Genomic DNA, 27,890 nt, shown 5'->3' with positions numbered 1-27,890 from the left:
TGAAGCTATTGACAAAACATTTGAAGTACGTTATGGTCAATAATGCCAGACGATTCCGTGCAAACGTCAAATCGCGCCTAACTTCAATCAGTGTTGCCAAGGCTCAAAATATAAATAGTGGGCCTCGTAGTTAATGTTAGGAACTTATAATTGCACAACACAGTTAAAGAATGCGTTCAAAGTGTTCACCATTGTTTATCATACACAGTTGAAGACGTCAGTCAGTGACATGGTTAATGTGTAACAGAAAAAAGGGTAATATGAAAATACCTATGGTTCCAGACTTAATGGGACACCCGGTATGTGTCTGTATTATGTATATTTTTAGTGCAAATCACAGCATAGAGACAGTATTTATGAACTTTTCTCGATTGATTGATTGATTTGTTATATTTTACTTCGCATTTCTGCCACTTTTGGCTATGAGGATGAGTGATGATATGATGAAATTGATGAAGGGACAATCACAAAGAACACCCATGCCCAGGTCGGGATTCGAACCCGGACCCTTGGCATCGTAGCGCACTGTGGCCAGCAACTTTTCTCGAGATGGTGGTTCAGATGTTACATTATTTTATGTGCTATTCTCTTTGCAAAATAAAGAAATGATTGAAAACACATTCCATCCGTCAATGCAAAGAATTTTATTTTAATATTGATACAATGTCTATTTTTATGAAGATGATGAAGTACTTTGTAGCTCACTGTGTTGCAACTGTTCGATGTTTCACAAAACCTTATCACATACAACAGAGGCACGTTAAAACAAATTAATGAACAAAAACAGGTCGTACGGTTTAATCATTACAGGGAGTTATGTACAACGCTGTTGATATTCAAAGGCAAACAATTCTACCATGTGGCGCGAAAGTCAGTTTACCCAAAAAGCACATTGATAATAGTATTACAATGTACGTGCTTCTTGTGCTAGTTAGTAATATTGTTTTTACGTATACGGTTGGGAACATTGTCGTGTGACACTGGCAACAGTGCACTCGTTATTCTTTTGTCGACAGTTGAGTCTCTGGGGTCCTCCTCTCCGCACAACGGTTTTGCTACCTTGTGTTCTGACGTCAGACGAATAATGCCTGCGAGGTCAGGTGAGGCCTGTTAGGTTAGGTTCCATTAAATACATTGAAAAAAATATTATTTAGGCTAAGAGAACTAAACCTAGCTAGCATAACCTAACAACGTAGGCATATAGCCTAAAATAAAAAAGCTTCTCCCATGACGTCAGAACACAAGGTTGCTCAAGTGTTGTGCGATAAGTGAAACCCGTTGTAGTGTGGTTGTTTGTTGTTAGATGACACATTTGAAGAGTGGACGCCTGGTACCATTGATTGGCCTGCGCGTTCTTGTGGTTTTGCTTTGTGGGGAATTGTTAAGGACATAGGCGCCGACTCCATGGGGCTTGGGGGGGGGGCTCGAGCCCCCCGAATATTAACGATGTGGTGCAGAGCCCCCAAATAATTTTGCTTAAGAGGATCTAATGTATTATTTTGCTTCTCTTGTAAAGTTTACTCTGAATTGTGCCACATGAATTTAACTTTAAATACACACTTCAAATGTTCTAGACCATCAACTTTGGGGGGGGGGGGCTATGACCAGAGACAGCAAAACACATGACATATTACTATATACTAAGTATATAATTATGAGTATTGTTAACATTTTTACTAAAAAGACTTTCAAAAGACGATGTGCATGTACTAGGGGAGTGGATGGGAGTTCGGGCTACAAATGGCTCTCACGTGACATTCAGTTCGAGATCATTGATATATTAGGGAGATCTGTTTTGCGCTCCGTGGTAGCAGATATTAAAAGTTGGGAATATTTTGCTATTATGGTTGACGAAACTCGTCACATATCCATCCGTGAACAATTGACATTTTGCATTCGAACTGTGAATGAAAATTTTGATATTTTTGATGAATTCATGGGCTTTTACAAGATTCCGAACACTGAGGCCAAAACTTAAAAAAGGAGGAGAGTGAGTCATTCATTAATTTATTTCAGTGATCAGAGCCCCCCTCCCCCTCCCAATAACTTTGACAAGTCGGCGCCCCTGGTGAAGGATATGGTATAGGATACTCATCATCACCGGCAGATTTGGGTGCACTGAGAGACTCAATTATCAATGCGTTTCTTCTCATCAACAATGATAAAAGTTTACTGCATCGTATTTGCAATTCTGTTGTTGATCGTTGCGCACAATATATTCCAAACATTGGAAGACACTTTGAACAAAACCACAGAAACTGGAATTTTTTGTATCCACTTGTATTTTGTGTATATACTTGAATTTTGTGTATAAACTTGAATTTGTGTATGGGTAAACTGACTTTTGCGCCACCCTGTATATACAGCGGAGAATTAAAGTCCCTATGTCGCTCGTTGCCAATATCCATTTTTCAACTGTCGCCTGATTAAGTTCAATATTATTAGTTTTATTCTTCTGAGGAGATCACTGAATTTTGGACCTCATAAGAGGCCGACTGCCAATTACTCTTGAAGAAATTGATGGTTTGTTGTCAGTTTTGGACCTCTTAGAGGAGTGATCACGTAATTTTCGACCTTCGGGAGGAAAGTCGTTGTTTACTCTGAAACAGGCTCGTAGCCAGGATTTTATTTCGGAGGAGGGCTCATCCCTTATCAGCACAGGCGCCGCCAGAAATATTTGTACAGGGGGTCAGGCCATTGATAAAACTTGATTAGTAGAAATAATAATGACAATAATAATTATTGCCACGGTTATAATTGTTATTTTACAGTAATAACTATTACAAGTTATTAAAAAAATAAACAAATTTTAATCCAAATGTATTGTTATTATTATTATAAATATAAATGGAGAGACGTTGCTACTCGATCCACCGTATGAGTGAATATCCAACACAGTGTTGTCCATTATTTTTCTTACATTTTGTACAGTTAGTGTACTGAAATTCATAGTTATTGTATTTAGTTATTAACTTTTACACATTCCGTTAAAAAAAAGGCTTGAAAAGTTAGAGCCAAATTTTACTCAAAGTTTATGTTGTGTGTGGATTCATTTATTCTTTGGATTAAATGGTAGAATATAAAAATATAACTTGGTTCCTCTATTATACACTATTTTCTTCGATCTATTGTTTAATCCTGCTAAGGAAATAAAATTAATTACCACTATACACTATTTAAATTAGATATTTGTGGGATTTCGGGGGGAGGCTTCAGCCCCCTTAGCCCTCCCCCTGGCTACGTGCCTGCTCTGAAACCAGTCTCACACGGTATTTATGTCAGTCCCGAATTCAGGATACAACTCCATGTTCCTTACTTCAAGGCCGTCTTGCCTCGCTTCAAGAACTGGACGAAGTAGAAACTGTTCTTTTAAAAAAATCCAAACATTCAACTACCAATCAAAATTTAGTCGAGTGTAAAGTTATGGTAACAGTTGGAACATTTACACATCGGAGAGTTTTGTTATTGAATTGTTTTTAAGTCCACTTTATGCATAGACAGGCGTCCGGAAGACGGGCCAAGGAGGGAGGGGGGCACGCCCCCAAGCCTGGAAAATGAATGTCCACCTAAAAAATTATATATTTCACACATGATTTCATTTCAGGCACAGAAATGTATGGTAATTATTACAACTGCGTTGAACGAACATGATAATTTCACACTCAAAGAGAGGGCATCACTATTAGCTATGGGGGAAAATTCAAAATATGCCTCCTTTGCCCCCCCGGAAAAAATTACCTTGCTTCCCCCTCCCTGGAAAAACTCCTGCGGATGTCAGACTAATCCGGACTCACACTGGAGCTACTGTGCAATGTGCTTCCACCGGGTATCGAACCCGGGACTCCTTCATTTCAAGACGTAGAGTTTTGTGTAGTAAAAGTTGGCAACATTGGAACTGGATACCTTAAATAAAAAATCTCTTCTTATAAACGGGAGAGACGCTTCCTTTTTCGACTACCTGCACTCGACGAGGCAACAATAGGCCCTCCACTTAGGCGCCACCTATGATTCATGCGAGCATAAAAGTACCCGCCACGTGGGTAATGTAACCCTCCGCACCGCGGCCATTTTCTTCCTCTTTTTTTTTGTCCCGACGAGCAACAAAATGTCCGAATGACCATAAGAAACGTCTGGTTAGGCACCTGTTACTCCACGCATTGCTTACAGCCATGCTGGACAACGTTCTGGACATTGAAATCATGAATAACAGCGCAATTAGTTTTATTAACACCCTAAAATGAAAAATACCATGAAAAGCGAGTGATGTCACACTTTATTGGAGGTTGTAACTCATGATAATTAAAATTCTATGGTATGACTCGGCTGTTTGCATACTCAAGTGATTTGGACTCGCTGCTAGAGTCGATGTGGGTGGCATTAATCAACGTCTTGGCACTGGTACACGCAATTGTGCAATCCTGATATTCTCACGTATCAGCATGTGCAGCGCCGTAGCTACATATTTTGGCGGCCTCCTACGCAATATTGCGGTTCGGCGCCCTCCTCTTTGGACACGTGTTCTCATGTTTCAAAGATTGGATAAACTTTATACACGTGTCTTTATGTTTCAAATATTGGAGAAATTTTAGACATAGGTCCTTATGTTTCAAAGATTGGAAAAAAACTTTAGGCATAAGTCGTCATGTTTCAAAGGTTGGGGAAACTTTAGACATAGGTCTTTATATTTCAAAGGTTTGAGAAACTTTAGACACGTGCCATTATAAGACGATTAAGCCTTGTTTCCATGACAGAAAATGACACTATATATACTGACCAAGTCAGTCTATATTTCAGTAAAGAAACACTAACAACGTGACGTTTCAACCTTCCATTAGGGTTTTCCGCAGAGTTGAAAGGTGACGTTGTTGAGGTTTCTTTTTTCTTTTGCTGAAATATAGACTGCCTGGTCAGCATACACAGTGTTTTGTGCCATTATGTTTCAAAGGTTTGAAAAACTTTAGGCGCGTGTTAAGTACTGGTTTAAAGTATCAAATGCATAAAAATGTCATTTTCTCATATCTTCAGATGCCCTATTTTCTTAACTCTGCAATGGGGTTATAGTGTTGGATCAGGTATATTGCTATATATTTATGTCCCCACTTATTGCTTTCAGTTTGCGGTGGCCTCTCGTCCAGTTTCGCTTTTGCTATCGCATTACTTTATAAACTCGTGATCTGAATGAAGTAAGGAAGTATCTTGAAGTAAATCTGTATGCATTTATATTAAAATTGAAAGCAAATACCGAAAGGAAGAGGTGTTGTGACTGACGATCGGGATCGTTCATGTTTATTTATTTACTTATTTATTTATTTGAGAAATCCTGAATACAGAGATAATCCATTTTATATCAGGATATCAACAGAGAAAAATAGAAATTAACAAATGAGAAGCACGCGCACATATGTAACAAGAATAAAAAATAAAAACAATAACTAGGAAATAACAAATATTAATTTCTCTTCAGCTGCTTGATGCACGTATTTCTGAAAGCCTGCTTAGATAGATGGAAGCCTGGAGGATCATTTAGTGTATTGTACCTTGTTTGTAGTCTATAGAGAAGTGACCTTTGTTCTAGGGATAGCCTTGAGGCTTTTGTGTAAAAGAAGTTGTTGCATTTGCTGTTGGTACGTGGGATCTGGATGTGAAGAAGTGCCAAGAGTTCGTTAGTGAAAAGTTGTCCATTCATGATTTTGAAAAGAAATTATACATCTGAAACTTGACGGCGAAAGGAAAGATCGTGAATTTGAAGAGTGGATAGAATTTCATGTTTGGAAAAGTTTGCAAAGGCTGGGCATCTATGTTTGACTATTCTGATAAAGAACACTTTGTTTGTTCTCTTTATATTGCTATCACAGGCCATTGACCAAATACAGGAACCATATTCAAGAATAGGTACAACGCACGTTGTAAAGTAGGTTTTGAGGGCAGAAACATGTGTCATATCTGTAAATTAGTCCAAGGGTTTTCATGGCTCTGGAAGTTATGTAATATATAAGGTGTCTTGCTTTCTCGAAGATAGCTAGCTGTCCCTGTGAAGGCGCAAGTATTCCAGGAACAGGGAGGAGATGGAAGAGATGAGACTCCCCACGGGGATACAAAACCTGTTTCCTCTCATGATATAGATCGGTCGTGTTGTGTCGCCACAGACACAATGCAACGCTCCGAGCACTCACGACCTTTCAAAACGTAAATTCCTTATCGAACAATCGAGCTGAGAATTTTTCTAGTCCGTATCTATCTTCCTTTATCCCAGAATTGGAAATGGACATTTCCCAGTTAGCCAATTTACCGTAGGTTTGGCCTATACTTAGCACCATTTGTGAATTCGCATTACTAGTAGGTACACAATAACATCCTGCTTTCATAATAAGCCCAGATGCATACCCGAGTTCGAAAAGTTTACATTGAACAGTAATCTGGTGTATTGAGTAGAAGAGTTCCTCACAAACTCTATAATAATATTGTTAATAGTTCGGCACGAAACATATCAGTAAATATTATTAGTTTATAATTATTATAGTCATCAGAGGCGTGCTCAGACTAATTTATTTGGAGGTGCCTCGGAGTTTCAATTTCCTACTTGGACAATGTTAGCCTAATTGTTGTAACTTCATGTTCCTTTTCACAAAAACTATTAGATATAGGAAGATAAAATTTTAATATAGTATCTGATTGATAGATTTGGTGTTTTGAGTCCACTTTATGCACAGTAAGGCTAATCGGGACTGGACCTACAGTTTAAAGTATTATCCGAACCACTATGTGCCTCCATCGGGTATCGAACCCGGGACCCCTTCATTACAAGGCAACGACGCTACCACGGCGCCATCGGGGAGGCCAATATAGTGTCTGTGTATTCGTAATCACTATAACACAGGTTTTCCTATCGTTATGAAGATATTTATATTGTTTTAATTATAACACCATTAAGCCTTGTTTCCATGATATGAAAAACTAAATATGCTGACCAAGGCAGAAATTTATTTTATTATAAAACATAAACTAAACGTAACGTTTCAACCTTCTAGCAAGGTCTTCTTCAGACTCTGCACCACGTACAAATGTAACAAGGTACAAATTTATTTAAACACACAGGACATGACATAGAGTGGGATGAGGCTAATCAGATATGAAGGGAGAAGAGAATGGGAGTGAGAAAATGGAAGGAGGCCAAGGAAATAGAGAAGAAAGAGGAAGAAGACACAATGAACTGGAATGGGGGACTGAAGATAACCAAAGAATGGAAAGGACAAGAGAGAAAGAAGAGAGAAGAAGGAAGAAGAATGAAGGAAAAAGAGCGTGAGATAAAGAGTCCAACCACATTCTAGATGGAAGTAAATATGTTTAGCCTTTTAGTGAAAGTACAGTTGGCAAGGGAAAGCCACTTGCTAGAATGTTCCAGAACAATTTTCTAATAGTCTGGAGGGGAGTAATGTTTGTGTGTATATACCGTCCTGTTTTGTACCTTGTTACATTTGTACTTGATACAGAGTCTGAAGAAGACCTTGCTAGAAGGTTGAAACGTTACGTTTAGTTTATGTTTTATAATAAAATTAATTTCTGCCTTGGTCAGCATATTGAGTTGTTCATATTATTTAAATAAAGAAAGCAAACAACTGAAAAGCAATATTTGTACAGAATAATCAACTCGATCAAATGTAATACGTACAATATAAGGCTATATTACTACAGGTGATATCAGCTAAATCCCTTTCATTAAAAAAATCTGTACGTTTAGTTTCATCCACTTTTTCTAATGCACATTACTTCGTAAAATATAATGTTGCACATGGTGACTTGATAGTTAATACTCTATGCAATTTAACAAGTAAACAATATCGCATCATTGTTTTGGAGAAACACAATAGCTCACTTTTTTAAAACACGGATTATTATTTTTCATTATTTTAATGATAGTTTCTGAGTGGCCGCGGTGGCTCAGTCGGTAACGCGTCTGACTACCATGCTCAAGGTCCCGGGTTCGATCCCCGGCCGGTTCAAATCCGGGAACTTTTCTAACGGTGGAAGCGGCCCCGGCGCCCACCCAGCGTCGAATAACATGGGTACCTGGGGAAACCCTGGGGGGTAAAGGCGGTCAGGGGCGTGATGCTGATCACATCACCCCCACTCACGACCGGATCAAGAAAGTGTGGGGCGTTACCCCCACACCCCCTATACGCCTTCATGGCGTGGTGCTATGCACAGGGGAACACTTTACCTTTTAATGATAGTTTCTACATTTTATATTTTTTAAGACATAGTGCCCAGGCACTCTTGGCACCCCCCGTGTGCACGTCTTTGATAGTCAAGATAAATTCTAATAATAATAATATTCATTATATCAGCGGTATGACTTCACCTAGCCAATATTTCTAGCGATGTATGTTCATGCCAGTTACCTAAAGATAATAGCAGAAGTAGATTAGACGAACTGTGTTACTTCACCTGCACCAATCAAGCACCAGAAAAACATATCCACAGGTCACCAGTGAGCCCAGGAGATCTACCAGGGTAAGAAGACTGCCAGATAAATTACAGATCTCCCACAGAAGGAATGAATTATTTCTTTGTTCTTACGGAGGGGAGAAACATGTAATACATGGACATTCACTTGGCTGATTTGTCTCCTTTCATCCTTTTCAGAAGGATGTTTTGTAAAAATTTCTAAGTCACTTTTCCATGTGTAATCTTATATTACTGATATTTTCTCTTAGTAGGGGAGACCGGGGTAATTAGAACATGGGGTTATTGGAACATGTTAATGTAGAATAATTTAAAACGAAAAGACTGGTGTAATAACATTTCATACCTATGTACCTACACTAAACCTACATGCAGAAAATTTGTTATTGGAATAACTACACAAAAGTAAGTTTTATTTGACTTTTATTATACACCTGCAAAAAATGATGTGACGCATGCTTGGTGTTTCTCTGCTTCTGCATATACTGGATGTGAATGAAAGAACCCTTGGAAAATTTTCTTCACCTCTATAATAAAACATAAGGGCACACATCTTTTCATGTGAGTTTGGTTGTCTATGGGAAATTTGCCTGGTTTTTATAAGCAAAGTTCTTATTACCCCAAAAATTTCTGCAAAGGTGTTATTAGAACATTGCGTAATTTGCTTGATTTCGCTTGGGTATACTAGATTGTACATGTAACTATCAGTGGCGAAGCGTCCTATGAGGCCAGGAGGCCGGGCCTACCCACAGAATTACTCTTTTAAAAGTTGTCTTAGCTTATTTCAAGATAACATATATAATGCAATACAAAAGTTCGGAATTTTCATTTATGATAATTACAAAAACATTCTAACCCTGTCCAGTATACGGACTTTCCACAGACTGAGGCACATTTGCTGGGGCCTCATCTCTTCACATTCTGTCGCATGGTCGTAAATGCAGGAAGCCTAATCTTACGAGTATTGTACGTATGCTTATAACGTGCTCCTGAGGCCGGCCTCGCGGTGTTACCCACTATGGCGAATAGAATATCAGCAACACTGCATTTCCGCCAGGGTTGGAAATTTATGGTGTACTAGCATTTTTATAAACATTAGTCCGTTTAGGTACAGGAATAATTGTATTCCATTGTACATTCTCCATATTTTGTACGAAGCTTGCGTTTTCCTTCCTTTCTTCGACAGGAATAAGTAAAATTGAAAATTACGGAGTACTGTAGTTCTGACTTCGTTTTCTAGTCAGTGATGATGGTCTTGTCAATTCACCCAACACTGTAGCGTAAACAGAAAGTCTAAAAAAATTACATTTGTAAAGGAAGTCTTCATATCATGTTATATGAATTAAAATTCTAGTTACGCCTGATATTTGTAAAGTAGTTTTACTTCCTCTGGAAATGGAAGAATGTATTTCTAACGTGAACGGGGATTTCCCTGGGTTGCTCCCTGCCTGTGAAATTTTGGCCTGCAGTGACGCTACAAGGAAGCGTGGCTCGCGGTGTTCGATGTGGTATATCTTTGTTTGTGATTCGTGTTGTGTGCAACGCTTACATTTGTGCAAGAAAATGGCTGCTTGGACTGAACAGCAAGATTTAATTGAGTTCCTGCTCTCAAATTCGTTTTCGCAGTGTTCTTTTGAAAACAAGTGTCTTATAAAGGAGAGGAGACCAAAGCCGAAGCTGGCTTTACAGGAGCAAGACGGGCAGAAGGTAAGAAAATTTTCCACCCAGTGGTATTCGAAGTACAAGTGGCTAACGGGGTACAATGAACGAATGTACTGCTTCGTGTGTATTTTGTTTGGTGATGAAGATCAGTGGGCAAAGAAAGGTATAGTGACACTTAAGAATTTTACTCGTAAAGCTACGAAACATCAGGCGTCCGAAAAGCACATCAGAAATAGTGAAAGTTTTCATTTCTTAGGTAACACACCGAGAATTGAATGTGCTTTATCTGAAGGTGTTCGGCTACAAATATTAAAACACAATGAAAAGGTGTCAACAAACAGAAAAATAGTTGGTCGTTTGGTTCAAGTGGTGTGCTTTCTCGGTAAGCAAGAGCTCGCGTTCAGGGGGCATTTCGAGGGCGACGAGTCGGTCAACAAGGGGAATTACCTCGAACTTCTGAACCTGCTTTCTCAAGAGGAACAGCTGATGAGGGAGCATCTTGACTCCGATTCAGTTTGGAACCAGCAGTGACATCCAAAATGATTTAATTGAGTGTGTGACATTCGTGCTAAACGAAAGAATAAAATCAGAGCTGTCTCAAGCAGAATTTATTTCTGTACAAGTAGACGAAACAACCGATGTATCTTGTAGAGCACAGCTGAACGTTATTCTGCGGTATTCCGTGGGAGACGCAGTGCAGGAAAGATTTATAGGATTCCATGACGTCTCGCGAGACAAAACGGCAAGAGGGATATCAACTGTTGTTCTGGAGGTTTTAAATGAGTGGGATGTGAAAGAAAAGCTAGTGTGTCAAACGTATGATGGGGCGTCAGTGATGGCCGGGGCCGGAGGAGGGGTTCAGCATTTTGTTAGACAAGAATGTCCGCACGCTCTGTTTATTCATTGTTACGCCCATCAACTAAATTTAGTGTTATTGCACGGCTCAAAAACAATTAAACGTATTAAACGTTTCGTTTCCGATCTGACAGCTTTTCATTCATTTTTCAGCAGATCGACCAAGAGGTCTGCTTTATTAAGAGAGCAGGGTTTCCAACTTCCACACCCAAGCCCAACACGCTGGAACTATCATTCACGTGCAGTACAAACTATAACAACACATATGGCAGAATTGAAGCGTGCTGTTAATCACATACGCGAAACAGACGATCAAAACTGGGATCCCGAGACTGTTAATTGTGCAACTGGCTTGCTTACACGGCTCAATTCCCCTGAATTTTTATTTCTACTTTGTTTGTACGGCAAGATATTTGTTTTCACAGACAATCTTTTCAATGTTTTGCAACAGAAATGCACTGCCGATGTCATGCTATGCAATACAGAAGTGACATTAACCATCTCTGCCTTGAAAGAAATGCGCTCAGAGAAAACCGTTAATGAATGTTTCGATGGAAGTGCTAAATTGGGTCAACTAAATTTCACAGAAAGAGAAAAATATACTTTGAAAGTTTTGGCATATGAAGTTTTGGATGTGATTATAGTTCAAATGGAAACACGTTTTGGAGACCTGTCATCATTAGAATTTGTTGAGTTGATTAATGACACAAAATTTCCTGGCTTCAAAGAAAAATTTCCGTTGGACAAGTATTCAAAATTACATCAACAGTACCCTTTTTTCAACAAAGAGTTGCTCAGCAGGGAATTAATGGTGATATACGCAACTCCAGAAAAACACCTTGCACCTTCAGATCTATTGCATTACATTACATCCAATGGTCTGCAAGAAGTTTATCCGGAAACACTGCGTCTTTTGCAATTGTGTCTGTGCATTCCTGTCACCACAGCATCGAGTGAACGCAGCATGAGTGCACTGAAAAGAATTAAAACATTTCTGCGAAATACAATGACCAACGTCAGGCTTAACTCTCTGGCATCCCTAGCGATAGAGAAGAAACTAGTAGGAAACCTCTCCTTCGATCCAGCCTTCCGGGAAAGGGTTATTGATGTGTTCGCAGAGAAGAAGAACAGACGGATGGATCTAATATACAGGAAGATGTAATCATCGGTATGTAGGACCCACTTTTGTTCGTTCATGTTTCTTTCTTATAACACGTTAGTGATTTGATATTTCATTCCTAAAATGTTTTCAACTCTATTATTAAAACTTTCCTTTGCAAGTAACAGTGCATGGCAGCAAAATTTGAAAAAAAAAAAAAAAAAAATAAGCAGTTGTTGAAATAGAATAATGACGTTATTTAATATGTTGAACATTGTCGTCGAGTAGATATTGCAGGCAGACTTTTTTTTTTTTTGCAACCCACAGAAGCGAAGTGGGAGGCCATTTCCTTTACCCTGAAGAGATAACAAGAGAAAAGGGCGTTGAGAATACAATGAAAGGGAAGACTTTTTTGCGTTTGGGACAAACAATGCAATAGGGTTTCCTTGGGCCATGTTCCGTTCAGGCCTGGCAGAACAGGCCAGTGTTGTCACATCGGATTGGCAGAAAACAACTAAATCGTGCCTAAAAATGGGGGACACTAATTCTCTCAAGCAACAATATGTATTATAACCTGTTAATATAATATATAATAACCTGTCATGTTGCGATCATAGTATGGCCGCAAACAAGGATCCTCTGTTCTATTATCACATAAAGGTATCCCAGAACAAACCACAATGCGATGTTTTGTATTCAATTCACACTGAATGAGAGTGGTTATCTAATGCCCTTTTGTTTTGAAAGCTTCCACCCCGTAGTGGTCATCATAACACACTAGGAAGCCAGGAGTCCTAGGTTCGAGTCCTCATTGTGATCCAAGTCATGCCAATGTTTCTCGATTCTCTTTAATCCTTTGTCTATACATCCTCATCGTCACGATTACATTAACCTAGAGCAGAACAAATGAGACGAAAATAACCATAATATAGATTGTTTACTTGCACATACAGGTGTCAGAAATGTATTTGTCTTCAACGCCAAGGCTGCATTTAACCACAACCATTCCTTACGTTATGCTAAACACATAAGAATAGAGCTTTTTTTCGGTGCAAGAAAATCTTGCTCAAAAAACTAAGTTGGCAGCAGTAGTACGTTCCCTGGAAGTGTGAAATTCTGTCGTCTGCCTATGGCACAAACGTCATACTGACCTGTGAACTGTGGGGTTCTTCTTCTTTCCCTTTTCACCTCAATTGCAAAATAAATATATATTTAGGAAAAAGTGGTGAAGAATTAACAACAGGGCTCGACCACTATTCGTTGGGTTTCGCGATGTTTCATGATTGGTAATTCTTTCTAGTGGTGTGTAGATAAATCACTTAGAGGATTGTAAAAAAAAAAAATAACAAAAATCTAGATCGACGGCATCTGGTGGGCGGGTGGAGATGATAACGTCTATATAAAAGAAATAACAGACATATTTGTTTTACTGATGGCCGGTTTCAAAAACTTATGTCACACTACTGGTAAGTAATGAGGCTGTGTAGAAAGATTGAATTACTCTCCATGACATACCCCCCCCCCCCCCATCTTTTACAGATGCAATCAACTAATATCGCACTTTTGTGCCTACCCTGCTAGCAACTGTACGCTTCGCCACTGGTAACTATTAGAAGTTTTTTCTTTACTACATTGTAGAATGGCCTGTAACCTTTCAAATAAATCATAGAACACTGATTTTCATTCACACATATTTGCTTCACAGCTGGGAAATTGAACTTTATGAAAAAAGACGTTAACTTGGGATTTTATTTAAACAAGCATTGATAACTCCAGAAGAAGTAGAGCTATTGTGTTCAAATTTGCAGGGTAAATGGGACATTTATATATGGTGTTCTTATTACCCCAACAGCAATCTAAAGCTATTCAGTTGAAATTTCTAACTTATGTTCCATTAACCCCAAATGGGGTAATTGGAACAATTTTATGGTGTCATGACAATTTTTTTTTTTTTTGGACGAGTATTTGCAATGCAGGTATGGTCATTATTTTTTTCAAAAATATACAAAAGATGTCCTTTTAAATGGTAGAATTTTTTAAAAAAATCCATCAATAAATTTCTGAGTAATTTACAGTGGAACTTCTACAGGCTGTTTCCTGTTCTAATTACCCCGGTCTCCCCTACTTTCCAAATATGTACTATATTTGGAATTTAAAATAAAATAAGTTATTTCAATGAAAGCTCTCTTACCTGAACAAAGGTCGAGAGGCGTAGCTCCCTGAGTTGTAGTCCCTGTTCTCCTGCTGGTAGTAAGACAATGGATAGGCGGACGAGTTTCCCAGCTGGGATGCTGGAAGAGAATCAGAAACGGAGTTTATATAAACATACAACCATACTACATTAACAGGTACAACCAGCATCAAAAGTAGATGTAGTTGAGGAACACTGAACACTATTGAAAATTGTATCCTTCAATGGTATGCAATGGTGTGTAATTTGTGATTGGTAAGATACGAGTACTGCTTTAGGGCGTTTTTTTGTTATTATTTGCGAATTGACTGATTGAATTCGTAACTTTGGGTGCGTCAGCACTTAGGCTATTTCGCACCCGTCACATTATACGGGGTCCAGCCCTTTTCCAGAACTAAAATATAAGTAATATAACATTGGCACGTTCTTTAGTCAAAAGAACATAATTTAACTAAAAAAGCAAATAATCAGTTCACATGAAAGACTCGAAAGCATTCGCGTGATGCCTCTCAGGGTATGGGGTAATATCTCTCTGTTAGTTCTTCAAATAAAAATCAAAGTTACGTTTGCACTAAGAAAAGGGAAGTCTATTTTACTTCTTTGCAAACTAAATACTTATATCCCTAATATATAATCCATGTCACTCAAAGAAATTAAACTTCTTATAATTGAACTTGATCACTCTATTAAAAAACCGAGCCCGAACTTCCAAGTCCAGACAAAACACACTCGTAATTGCCATGGCAACAGCTCTTAACAAGATAAGTATATACAGGTTAGTCACTATCCTGACGTTATCAGTGATAGGTAAATTACAGAAATTAAGATTAAAGAACAATAAACATTTGTACAAGAGAAAAGATAATTAATAACAATAAATATTAGTACAATAGGAAAGGGCGTGTCAACATAACTATAATATCGGAGGACTAAATTATTCTGACTTCGGTTAAACCCTGAGGCTGCAAAGGAGCACTCAGCACACAGAAGACAAAACACATGTTAACACACACACACAGCCTTACAAGGATTATATTGGCCGTAGGTCATAGTTAGTCTGAAACATGCAGTTCAGGATGTACTACGTGGAAGTGAGATTTGACAGTTGGGTGTCTTACGTGGAAGGCTCACCCCTTATTATTTGCGAACTACAACCACTTTTGATGTTGAAAATATCAAACATATACGAGGCGTATTCGTAAACTAAGTACCGTTTGCAAATATTGCCGCTGTAGAGATGCAGTCGCGACCGTGTGAGTTCTCGCTGACGTCCTTCATCCGTTAGTAAGCCACAGGCACGCGTGGGAGCAGGTCATGCTTTTTCTTCGTAGTTTTCTGAAGGTTTGAAATGCAAGAATGGTTGAATTCTTGCCTAGAGGACAGACCCCCAACAAAGATGCCTGCTGTGACACATTAATCCGGCTGCGTCGTGCAATTCAAAACAAAAGACGCGGAATGCTTAGCGAAGGCATTGCGTTGCTTCACGACAATGCTCGTCCGCATACGGCTCAACAAACTCAAAATTTCATCACGTCATTCGGCTGCGAACAATTTGTTCATCGCCAACAGCCCTGACTTGGCACCAAGTGACTACCACCTCTTTCTTCATCTGAAGAACTTTCTTCCTGGTCAGCGTTTCGACGAGGATGACGACGTCGAAGCAGCAGTGCATGGATGGCTCTCGTCACAGGCGGGAACATTCTATGATGATGGGATACAAAAACTAGTGCCACGCTACGACAAATGCTTGAACAATGGTGGAAACTACGTAGAAAAGTAGTTTAAGGTCTGTAGAATGCAAGGCAAATAAAAAAAGGTACGAAACTATTTTACTTTATTTTTTACACCCTTTCTGTACTTACTTTCCGAATACGCCTCGTACAAACGAAGGTATACCCTGTCCAAGGTAGCTATGGAGCAAGGCCGCGCATAGCGTCAGAGAAGTGAAGGAAATCGAGTGGCCAGAGCGAAACAGTACACGCTGCTGGGCAGGCAGTCGCTTTCCCCCCCCCCCACTCCACGCAATTCCGTTCCTCTCACTTGTCCATTGGTGGAGCCGTTTCGCGTCACTACTTGCGCAGAGATTTGTTTTCCTTTGTCTGCTCCACAGTTAGCTGGGACAAAGTATAGTTCTATTGCTGAACGCAGAATATTGTGCTATGATAAACCTTGTATTTTAAATTGTCAAGCATGTAATGTACAGTCACCATCAAAACTGAAAAACTCGCTCCACTGAAATGCGTTGTGTGTGTTGCGTAATTCTACGGCGATTACAGAACCTGGTATTGAAGTTCGCTAAGCGCCGTAGACTTATGCAACGCACTCACAGTGGAGCGGGTCTTCCAGTTGCACTGTTTTTATTGCGCGTGACTGTACATACATTTTTTGTACCTAACTCTTTAACATTAAGCTAACACTAAAACAGCAGTCAAATTCGAAGGTTCTAAAAATGGACGATATCGAAAATTTTAATTTCACAATACCCTAATTGTTGACAAGATATTGGATATTTTTTTATACTGCGAAAACATCGACACCTTGCACTTTACTGGTATTGTGTTAACCCTTCGAGTACCAGGACTGGGTCAATTGACCCAGATGACATTCTTTTTAGGAATTTCACTATTTTAAAGAGCCGTAGTGGCATAATATTATAGGTAATCCTCATTCGACATGCGTTTTATACTTTTGCACATCATTTCACTAAAGTTGGTAAATAAAATACTCGTACCAATAAATAAGTTTGTATGCAAAGCACACTATATCAGCGAACCGCTCTGCAACGACTGCTAAGTGCAATCACAATGGAATATGTGATGTCAGTTTCTTCTAAAAGAGACATCTTATTTGTATCTTTATATTTTTAACTTTGAATTATTATACAGTAAACCCTCGTTTCACGAATCTCAAGGGACCGAAAAATCAAAAGTTCGTGTTAAAAAAATTTCGTGCTAACCAGGGACTCAAATTTTATTGTTGCAATACAGTTCTTTCTACACATTAACCATTTACAATGCGTATTATGTATGTCATCATAGAAAACTCTACTACAGTAATTCACTTTTTTACAAAAGTACTCGCAGATCATTTTCTGGTTAAAAACAATTCTGTATGTGTTGTGATGACACACATCAAGCACACTCCAACTTGGGGTTTCCGTCTTCTACGTTTTAAATAATAGAAAAACACATCTGAACACACAACTGAATTTGTTGGTTAAATACTTATAAGCTCATTGTTGACGCAATGATCGCGATTGTCGAGCAATTGCACCCAAGTTTTAATCTTGATGTTACTCGTACCTGGCTATGTTTTAAAGAATAGAGAAACACATTTGAACACATTGTTGACCTGAATATGTTGGTTACAATACTGTATAAGTTGATTGTTGACAAGATGATAGAGATTGTTGAACGATTTCTTACATACCAAGCAGAGGAACGACAGAGGAAAAACTTTGAAAGTTCGTGTTAAATGAGATCTAATGACGCAATGGACTAAAAACCAGTTCGTAATTCGTGGTAACCGAAATTCGCGTTAACCGATAAAACTTTCTATAAGATATAATACATTCCTACCAGGACCAACATTTATTTCATGTTAACCGAATGTTCGTCTTAAGCGAGTTTGTGTTAACGAGGGTTTACTGTATTTCAAGTATTGTTTGAATGAAAACTGCTATTATTAGAGTACATTAAAAATTGCATCTCTTGTGTAAACACTAAATGTGTATGTGCTTATTTACTTTCATATAGACAATACATATTATTGTAGTATATGTATACAACACGTATTGTAACACATGATACAATCAGGCACATTGTCCTGTTTATTGTACATCCCAATTATAACTCACTGCATCCAAATAAATGTTAATAAAAAATAAAAAATAAATATTTAAAAAAAAAAGTAGTGCCTGGGTCAAAGTGACCCAGTCTTGGTACTTTACGTAACATATTTACCTTGGAACTCTTAGGGTTGCGAAAATGAGAAAGAATTGGCATGTTTACATAAACGGGGACAATACACTCATCCAGAAGTATTTGGTACTGAAAATATGCTATGCTTAATGCCATAAACCATACAATGCTTAAGGGCAGGGGCGACCCGGGTCTTGCCCTTGAGTCGCTCCAAAACCTTATTTCTGATTATATAAGTGTGGTAATTTGTTAAGAGTTGAATTTGTGTGTAAACTTCGAGATTTTCAGCATGTCGGGAAATTTCGAAAGATTTTTCCGACCTGGTCGGTTAATGAATTTTTCCAGTTCCGAACATCAGGATTAGAATGTCTTTTCCGAATCCCGTCCCGCACGCTCAAGAGTTACGGCAGTCAACATGGTGAATACGTTCTTCCATTATTTTGTTGGCATGGACGTATTTAAGGGGGGGGGGGGTTCAACGGGTCCAACTCCCCCTTTTTGGTTCAGTAAAATTACTAAATTACCTGTTCTATCCGCTTGTTCATAAAAATTTCTTCGGACTCATTTTGCTCCTAGATTCGAGACGTATAGGACGAGATATGGAAGGGAAGGAAATTACGTAATTCCACACACCCGATGGGACTGAAGACCAAATGTCTGCAATTTCCTGAAAGTTTCGGAATTTATGCGATAAGAAACTGCATTGGGGCTGTTAAATCAATTATCATTTTTTCCCTCGAGTCTTCTTAAAGAAATTTGTTTTTTTAAAAACGAAGTGCAAGAAAACCAGGTAAACATTGTAACATTCTCTAGTTGTTTGACACAAGTTGAACAGAAAAGTACCAATACTGTACCGCGTTTGTTAGAACCTGTTTCGTTTCCCGCGCTAGGGATCGCTCGACAGTTTCGGTGCCAACGAGAAACGAGGAAAAAATCGTCTGCTGGGCAGCGAGGAGCGAATGGAAGCCAGAAGAGAGGCGCTTACGTAGACGCTGTTGCCACGTTGCGTATTTTAATTGGCTGCCTGGCTTTGACTTTCCCCAGCACGGAGAAGAGCCAGCGATCAGCTAGCGCGGGAACTGGGACAGGTTGTAACAAACGCGGTATAAGTAGCGTGCCTTCGTCCCAACAACTTCATTAACCTTCATATGTTAACAATTGCACCTGCACTTATACATCATATAATGCATACCTAACCTAACCCCCTCCGCACACACACTGAACTACCGAAGACTTATTATCTTTACTCCACAGTATATAGACTAATCTATTCAATGTATTATTTTATCATGTATAATCTTTATATTATCTTTATTGTATTATCATGATCAATGTTTTTTTTTCTTTCTTTGTTTTTATTCATTTATTGTATCTTTGACAAGGGTTGGTTGTAAGAACGGTTCATGAGGCCGAAACACGCCTGCTTAAATAAACACCATTCTATTCTTTACAGTGAGTGTAGAAAGTGTTTGGACACTGCAGTAGTTACGTTAATAATGGATTCTCGTGACGTTCTGGATGATGGTAGGTAATCGGGATAAAAGTGCAATGGTTCTACCTCAAATTCTTTCTTTCTTGGCAGAACAACGAAATAAAAATATCAATACATAAACAATCCATGAACAATTATAACAAAAATGCCACAAATTATGGGCACAGAAAGTCTTTGGACACAGTAAAAAAACATTAAAAAGGACTTCCGTGAAACACGATCAATAAACCTGGACTGCCATACACGTACCACTGACCCATTCAACCTCTGGGCTCGCAGCTGTCAGTTCGGAAGTCTCAGTACCGGCAGTAGCTCTGCGTCACTGAACACGATAGTGCAACATGGGTCCCGGAAGGAGAGAGTTCACCGTTTTTTTTTAACGTCGGGCCCGACCCTGTGGCCGAGTGGTTAGCACATCGCGCTGCGACGCCAAGGGTCCCGGGTTCGAATCCCGGTCGGGCTTGGTTGTTTGTGAATGTCCATTCATCAATTTCATCATTTCATCACTCATCCCCATCTTCGCAAATTAGCCTAGAGGCACAAAACGCGAAGTAAAATAAACTAAATCAATCAATCAATCAATTTTAACGTCGGCAAGTTATCCGGCTTCACAATCGGTGCAAATCATTAAGGGAAATGTCACGCTTGTCTCAAATTCCTAAATCAACAGTGCACGTGATCAGAGATCGCTTTGGCGAAAGAAAAACAGCAGAAAATAAGCTGAGGAGTGGACGACCAAGAGTGCTTTCTGTGCAAGACGAACGGTTTTTTTGCGAACTATCAAAAAAAAAAAAAAAAAAACCTAGTGCTCCGACGTTGGCTGCAAGCCTTCAAGACCGAGGTGAGCAGATTTCCTCCAGTACAGTTCGTAATGTATGCCGACGAAATGCCTACCATAGACGAGTGACAAGGAAGAAATTTTGGGTTAGTGCAATAAACAGAAAGAAACGCCTCGAATTTGCCCAATATCACCGCAATTACGATGCAGACTTCTGGAACAAGGTCATTTTTTTTCGCACGAAAGCAAATTCAACTTATTTGGGTCGGATGGTAGGCATATGGTATGGCGGCAAAGAAATACAGAGTTGGAGTCGCGAAACTTAATCCCAACTGTCAAACACGGTGGCGGTTCACTCTTAGTATGGTGTTGTATGAGTGCTTCCGGGGTCGGCAAGTTGCATTTCATAGAGGGAACGATGGGTAAGTACATGTACATTGATATATTGAAGAATAATTTGAGCCCTAGTGCGGCTCAAATGAACTTGGGTAATGATTACTTGTTTCAACAGGACAACGATCCTAAGCATACCGCCCTTAATACAAAATTGTGGCTGTTATATAACACCCCAAAACAACTTCACACACCCCCTCAATCCCCAGATCTGAACCCCATAGAACATTTAGGGAGTGTATTAGAGAAACAGATAAGAAAAAGAAACATATCCAGCAAATCCGACCTAAAATTAGTATTACAGGAAGAATGGAAAGCCATTTCACCTCAGATTACTCCAGATCTGGAGATCTGGTTAAATCTGTACCAGACAGGCTCCGGGCAGTGATTCGTGCCAAAGGAAATCCAACAAAATAATAAATGCTTTTGTTTTTGCAGAAAATATGGACAAGAATGGCAAGTGTACAAAGACTTTTTGTGTTCAAAATATGTGATATTTTCGTTATTATTGTTTATAAATGGTTTATTTTTTATATTTTGTATTTTCCTGATGTATCAGATAAACAAGTATATGAGGTAGAATAATGTGGTTTTCATTCCGCTCGCCTACCTGCACCCACAACCTTGAGCGGATCCCTTGTTTACGTACCATCAAAGGTGTCCAAACACTTTTTACATTCACTGTACATACACACAACTTTGTCGGGTCCAGCACCACCACCCCACCCCTCTCCCCAATAAGCTTCCGGTCAGCAGTGCCCTGGATTTTCACTTAAAGCAACCCTAATCATACCAAAGTTGAACCCCCCCCCCCCCTCTCTTACGTGAACTATATATACACCCATGTTTGTTCGACATGGCAGTTAATTGTTGTAACATACAACCTGTAAATCACAGAAAACATAATTTGTAACAGAATATGTCCCCATTTGAATTACATGAACTTTTCACGGATATTTCGGGATATCCATTTCCGTCTGCTTTGTAAGCCGTTTGCTGTATTCATTGGCTTGTTTGCTGTGCGCTAACTTGTTAGAACAATCGCCTAGAACGGTTCAAATAGCGATCGCGAGGTGATGTTCAGTCTGCCTTATAAGCCGCAAGGATGCCAAGGAGACAGAATTTGGCATCGATGAGCCAGACTTTAATGGTGCGGCAAATCTGTGGCATGGAGAAGCACCTGTTCCTGCATTCCCTCAGTAAAGAGCTTACCTACTGTAATTTTACCCTCTCCATCCTCGGAACCAGGGTTGCCAGTAGTGGAAGTGGGATCTACAACTCTTGCCCCCTCTCCCCGCAAAATATTACCAAAAGTTCCCCCTATCTACCTACCAACCAGTGGCGCGTATACTGAGACCAAAATCTAAACTATCTCACTATGTCACGTGGTCCTAGGCTATAAATAGAAATAAAACCAACTTCTAAGAAATCAGGTTGCCAACTCATAAGAAATCATGTTGCCAACTCATAGGAAATCAGGTTGCCAACTCATAAGAAATCAGGTTGCCAACTCATAAGAAGTCAGGTTGCCAACTCATAGAAAAAAAAGGTTGCCAACTCATAGGAAATCAGGTTGCCAACTCATAAGAAATCAGGTTGCCAACTCATAAGAAGTCAGGTTGCCAACTCATAGGAAATCAGGTTGCCAACTCATAGGAAATCAGGTTGCCAACTCATAAGAAGTCAGGTTGCCAACTCATAAGAAATCAGGTAGCCAACTCATAGGAAGTCAGGTTGCCAACTCATAAGACATCAGGTAGCCAACTCATAGGAAGTCAGGTTGCCAACTCATAGGAAATCAGCCAACTCCAGAATCAGCATCATCATCTCACTGATATGAATAATATTATTTGCAATTTCTGATCGATTTTCCTCCTGTATTTTATTCTCTAGACTTCAGGCTTCGCAGATAGTCTAGGTAAAAAGGTAAAGGTAAAGTGCTCCCCTGTGCATAGCACTACGCCATGAAGGCGTATAGGGGGTGTGGGGGTAACGCCCCACACTTTCTTGATCCGGTCGTGAGTGGGGGTGATGTGATCAGCATCACGCCCCTGACCGCCTTTACCCCCCAGGGTTTCCCCCAGGTACCCATGTTATTCCACGCTGGGTGGGCGCCGGGGCCGCTTCCATCGTTAGAAAAGTTCCCGGATTTGAACCGGCCGGGGATCGAACCCGGGACCTTGAGCATGGTAGTCAGACGCGTTACCGACTGAGCTACCGCGGCTTCTTTAGTCTAGGTAGACCAGAATATACGCTCCTGCTACCAACCTTCACAAACACACACATATAATGCATGTATGAATGCGAGAGTATTTTTTCTCTCGGTATTGACAAAGTCACATATAAGGCCTAAAGCGTGATTCATCAGTCCCTTAAAACCCCCTATAAAAAGTCAAGTGTTCTAAGCTGACGTCCGCCATATTGAATTCAACTCAAAATTTTTAAATGTGTAGGAGGTGACGTGATTATATATATACAGGGTGTCATTTTAATGGCGCCCACGGACCACGGAAACGTGTAGAGGACATCAAAACAAACAACTTTTTTCAGTAACATTTTTCTCGTTGGTGCGTCGTTTCGGTGCTACAGTCGTTCAAAAAAGCCCGTTTTGCCGCCTGAATGCTGGCAACCACACACAACATTTGATTGCATTTGTGACGTCATATCCCGTCGTGAAGCGATGCGTTACAGGGTTGCCAGGAACACACATATTCTGTGAAAAATGACATAGCTACAATCAGCCACATTATGTACCGTAAAACAAAATGAGAAAACACGTTCTGTAACCTAACAGGAAGTAAACAAACGATACGAAAAATGTTAGAAAGAAAATAGAATTCAAGTGGAAGTGGTCATATTGAATTTTGTATCAGCTTACATGTCAAATATTTGCAAATCTAGTTACCAAGTTGGCATCTACAATTTAGTCTATCCACTTCTTCCTTCTGATACTAGTTGTCTGTGACACACTGAACAGATGACAAAATAGAAATGAAAGAACTCAAAATTCCAAAGGTAAGCAACACATAATATAATGTATATTCAGAGCATTATGAGGCAAGTGGCAAGAATGATTGAAAATACAGAGATATAAGTAGTAGTAATACAAGCTCTAAGACGACTGTGTGTTTATCTATGCACCAGATACACATGTAATAGTTTGCAACTGTGAACAGGATAGTATATTCGCTACTGATTCATAATTACATTGTTACTGTGGTTGTACGTGTTAGCCGTAATGTAACAACGTAAACCTCGGATATTTCCCTTATCAGCATAAAAGTACCACAAGGCATCTGGATAGAAACCTGTAGATATCAACCTTGCAACGAGATTTGCAAATATTTGACATGTAGTTGGGCGTAAACAGCCACGTGTAAGCTGTAAGTCCAATAAAATTTATTGTTGTTGATATTTTAGATGTAGGCTGAGACAAAATCCGACATTGACATTTCATTTTGAATACGTTCTTTACCATTCCTCATATCCTTGGTTCACTTCCCCCTTCCCCTGAGATGACTGCTGATCTTCTGGCTGGTAGGCTATGGTGTTCGGTCTGCTGGACGCGTTTCTCGCTCCGTTTTACAGCCAATAATGTGGTTGGTAGTTTGTCATTTTCACAAAATTTGTGTGTTCCTTGCAACCCTGCCTGCGCTGTTTCGCCGCAGGATATGACGTCACAGGTACGATCAAATGTTGTGTTGGGTTGCCAGCATCCAGGCGGCAAAACGGTCTTTTTTGAACGGCTGTAGCGTCGAATCGACGCACCAACGAGAAAAATTTTACTGGGAAAAGTTGTTTGTTTTGATGTCCTCTATACGAATCTGTGGTCCGTGGGCGCCATTAAAATGACACCCTGTATATATATATATATACAGGGTGTCATTTTAATGGCGCCCACGGACCACAGATTCGTGTAGAGGACATCAAAACAAACAACTTTTCTCAGTAACATTTTTCACGTTGGTGCGTCAATTCGACGCTACAGCCGTTAAAAAAAGACCGTTTTGCCGCCTGGATGCTGACAACCCAACACAACATTTGATCGTATCTGTGACGTCATTTCCTGCGGCGAAACAGCGCACGGTAGGGTTGCAAGGAACACACAAATTTTGTGAAAAATGACAAACTACCAACCACATTATTAGCTGTAAAACGAAGCGAGAAACGCGTCCAGTAAACCGAACATCATAGCCTACCAGGCAGAAGATCAGCAGTCATCTCAGGGGAAGGGGAAGTGAACCAACGATATGAGAAATGGTAAAAACGTATTCAAAATGAAGAGTCAATATCGGATTGTGTCTCAGCCTACATGTCAAATATCAACAACAATAACTTTTATTGTACTTACAACTTACATGTGGCTGTTTACGCCCAGCTACATGTCAATTATATTTGCAAATCTCGTTGCAAGGTTGATATCTACAGGTTTGTGTCCAGATGCCTTGTGGTACTTTGTGCTGATAACGGAAGTATCCGAGGTTCACGTTGTTACATTACGGCTAAAACACGTACAACCACAGTAACAATCTAATGATGAATCAGTAGCATGTATATACTGCCCTGTTCACAGTTGCAAACTATTACATGTGTATCCGGTGCGTAGATAAATACAGTCGTCGGAGAGTTTGTTTTACTACTATTTATATCCCTGTATTTTCAACCATTTTTGTCACTTGCCTCATAATGCCCTGAATATACATTATATTATGTGTTGCTTACCTTTGGAATTTTGAGTTCTTTCATTTCTATTTCGTCATCTGTTCAGTGTGTCACAGACAACTAGTATCAGAAGGACGAACTGGATAGACTAAATTGTAGATGCCAACTTGGTAACTAGATTTGCAAATATTTGACATGCAAGCTGATACAAAATTCGATATGACCACTTCCACTTGAATTCTATTTTCTTTCTACCATTTTTCGTATCGTTTGTTTACTTCCTGTTAGGTTACAGAACGTGTTTTCTCGTTTTGTTTTACGGTACATAATGTGGCTGATTGTAGCTATGTCATTTTTCACAGAATATGTGTGTTCCTGGCAACCCTGTAACGCATCGCTTCACGACGGGATATGACGTCACAAATGCTATCAAATGTTGTGTTGGGTTGCCAGCATTCAGGCGGCAAAACGGGCTTTTTGGAACGACTGTAGCGCTGAAATGACGCTCCAACGAGAAAAATGTTACTGAGAAAAGTTGATTGTTTTGATGTCCTCTATACGTTTCCTTGGTCCGTGGGCGCCATTAAAATTACACCCTGTATATATATATATATATATATATATATATATATATATATATATATATATATATATATATATATATATATATATACAGGGTGTCATTTTAATGGCGCCCACGGACCACAGATTCGTATAGAGGACATCAAAACAAACAACTTTTCTCAGTAACATTTTTCTCGTTGGTGCATCATTTCGGCGCTACAGTCCTTCAAAAAAGCCCGTTTTGCCGCCTGAATGCTGGCAACCACACACAACATTTGATTGCATTTGTGACGTCATATCCCGTCGTGAAGCGATGCGTTCCAGGGTTGCCAGGAACACTCATATTCTGCGAAAAATGACACAGCTACAATCAGCCACATTATGTACCGTAAAAGACGTTCTTTAACCTAACAGGAAGTAAACAAACGATACGAAAAATGGTAGAAAGAAAATAGAATTCGAGTGGAAGTGGTCATATCGAATTTTGTCTCAGCTTACATGTCAAATCCTCTCTCTCTCTATCTCTCCATATTTGCAAATCTAGTTACCAAGTTGGCATCTACAATTTAGTCTATCCACTTCGTCCTTCTGATACTAGTTGTCTGTGACACACTGAACAGATGACAAAATAGAAATGGAAGAACTCAAAATTCCAAAGGTAAGCAACACATAATAGTATATTCAGGGCATTATGAGGCAAGTGGAAAAAATGGTTGTAATAGTAATGTAGGTAATGTAATATAAGTACAAGTATAATACAAGCTCTCCGACGACTGTGTTTATCCATGCACCGGATACACAATTAGTTTGCAACTATGGACAGGGTAGTATATTCGCCATTGATTCATCATTAGATTGTTACTGTGGTTGTACGTGTTTTAGCCGTAATGTAACAACGTGAACCTCGGATACTTCCGTTATCTGATCAAAAGTACCACAAGGCATCTGGACACAAACCTGTAGATATCAACCTTGCACCGAAATTTGCAAATATTTGACATTTATCTGGGCGTAAACAGCCACATGTAAGCTGTAAGTCCAATAAAATATATTGTTGTTGATATTTGACATGTAGGCTGGGACAAAATCCGATATTGACACTTCATTTTGAATACGTTCTTACCATTTCTCATATCATTGGTTCACTTCCTCCTTCCTCTGAGATGACTGCTGATCTTCTGGCTGGTAGGCTATGATGTTCGGTCTACTGGACGCGTTTCTCGATTCGTTTTACATCTAATTATGTGGTTGGTAGTTTGCCAATTTTCACAAAATTTGTGTGTTCCTTGCAACTCTGCCGTGCGCTGTTTCGCAGCAGGAAATAACGTCACAGATACGATCAAATGTTGTGTTGGGTTGCCAGCATTCAGGCGGCAAAACGGGCTTTTTTGAAGGACTGTAGCGCCGAAATGATACACCAAAGAGAAAAATGTTGCTGAGAAAAGTTGTTTGTTTTGATGTCCTCTATACGAATCTGTGGTCCGTGGGCGCCATTAAAATGACACCCTGTATATATATATATATATATATATATATGACACTGGAAAATGATACATTTGTTACAATCATGCAGTCATAACTTTTTCCTGATTAAAGTTAGGTTACAGCAACCTTCCGTAATGCATTTCTCGTGAAATTCTAGCCTGATTTGATTCTAGTCTGACTGCCACGCGGGAAACCCGGGGTGGGTGATCTAAGGTCGGATTTTTTCCAGCTTTCCCAGCATAAAGCGACTCTAGGGCTCACCCAGCCTCAAATAAAATGGTACCGGAGGGGGGGGGGACTAAATGAGGTCGCAGCGTGGTGCTGAT

The 27,890-nt window shown here is 39.5% G+C and overlaps 1 protein-coding gene across 3 annotated transcripts in view; it reads right to left on the bottom strand.

Annotated features, from left to right (window-relative positions):
* Nucleotides 1-27,890, bottom strand: part of LOC145981619 (uncharacterized) — a 427,540-nt gene that overhangs the window by 165,899 nt on the left and 233,751 nt on the right. For all 3 annotated transcript variants that reach the window (XM_083114992.1, XM_083114994.1, XM_083114993.1), the window contains exon 3: nucleotides 14,271-14,370. In XM_083114992.1, coding sequence (XP_082971118.1) covers nucleotides 14,271-14,370 — 100 coding nt within the window. The remainder of the gene's footprint in view (nucleotides 1-14,270; nucleotides 14,371-27,890) is intronic.

The sequence above is a fragment of the Lepisma saccharinum genome, chromosome 29 (genome assembly GCF_977018435.1).
Source record: "Lepisma saccharinum chromosome 29, izLepSacc3.1, whole genome shotgun sequence".
Taxonomy (NCBI): Eukaryota; Metazoa; Arthropoda; class Insecta; order Zygentoma; family Lepismatidae; genus Lepisma; species Lepisma saccharinum.
This window is presented reverse-complemented; position numbering and strand designations above follow the sequence as displayed.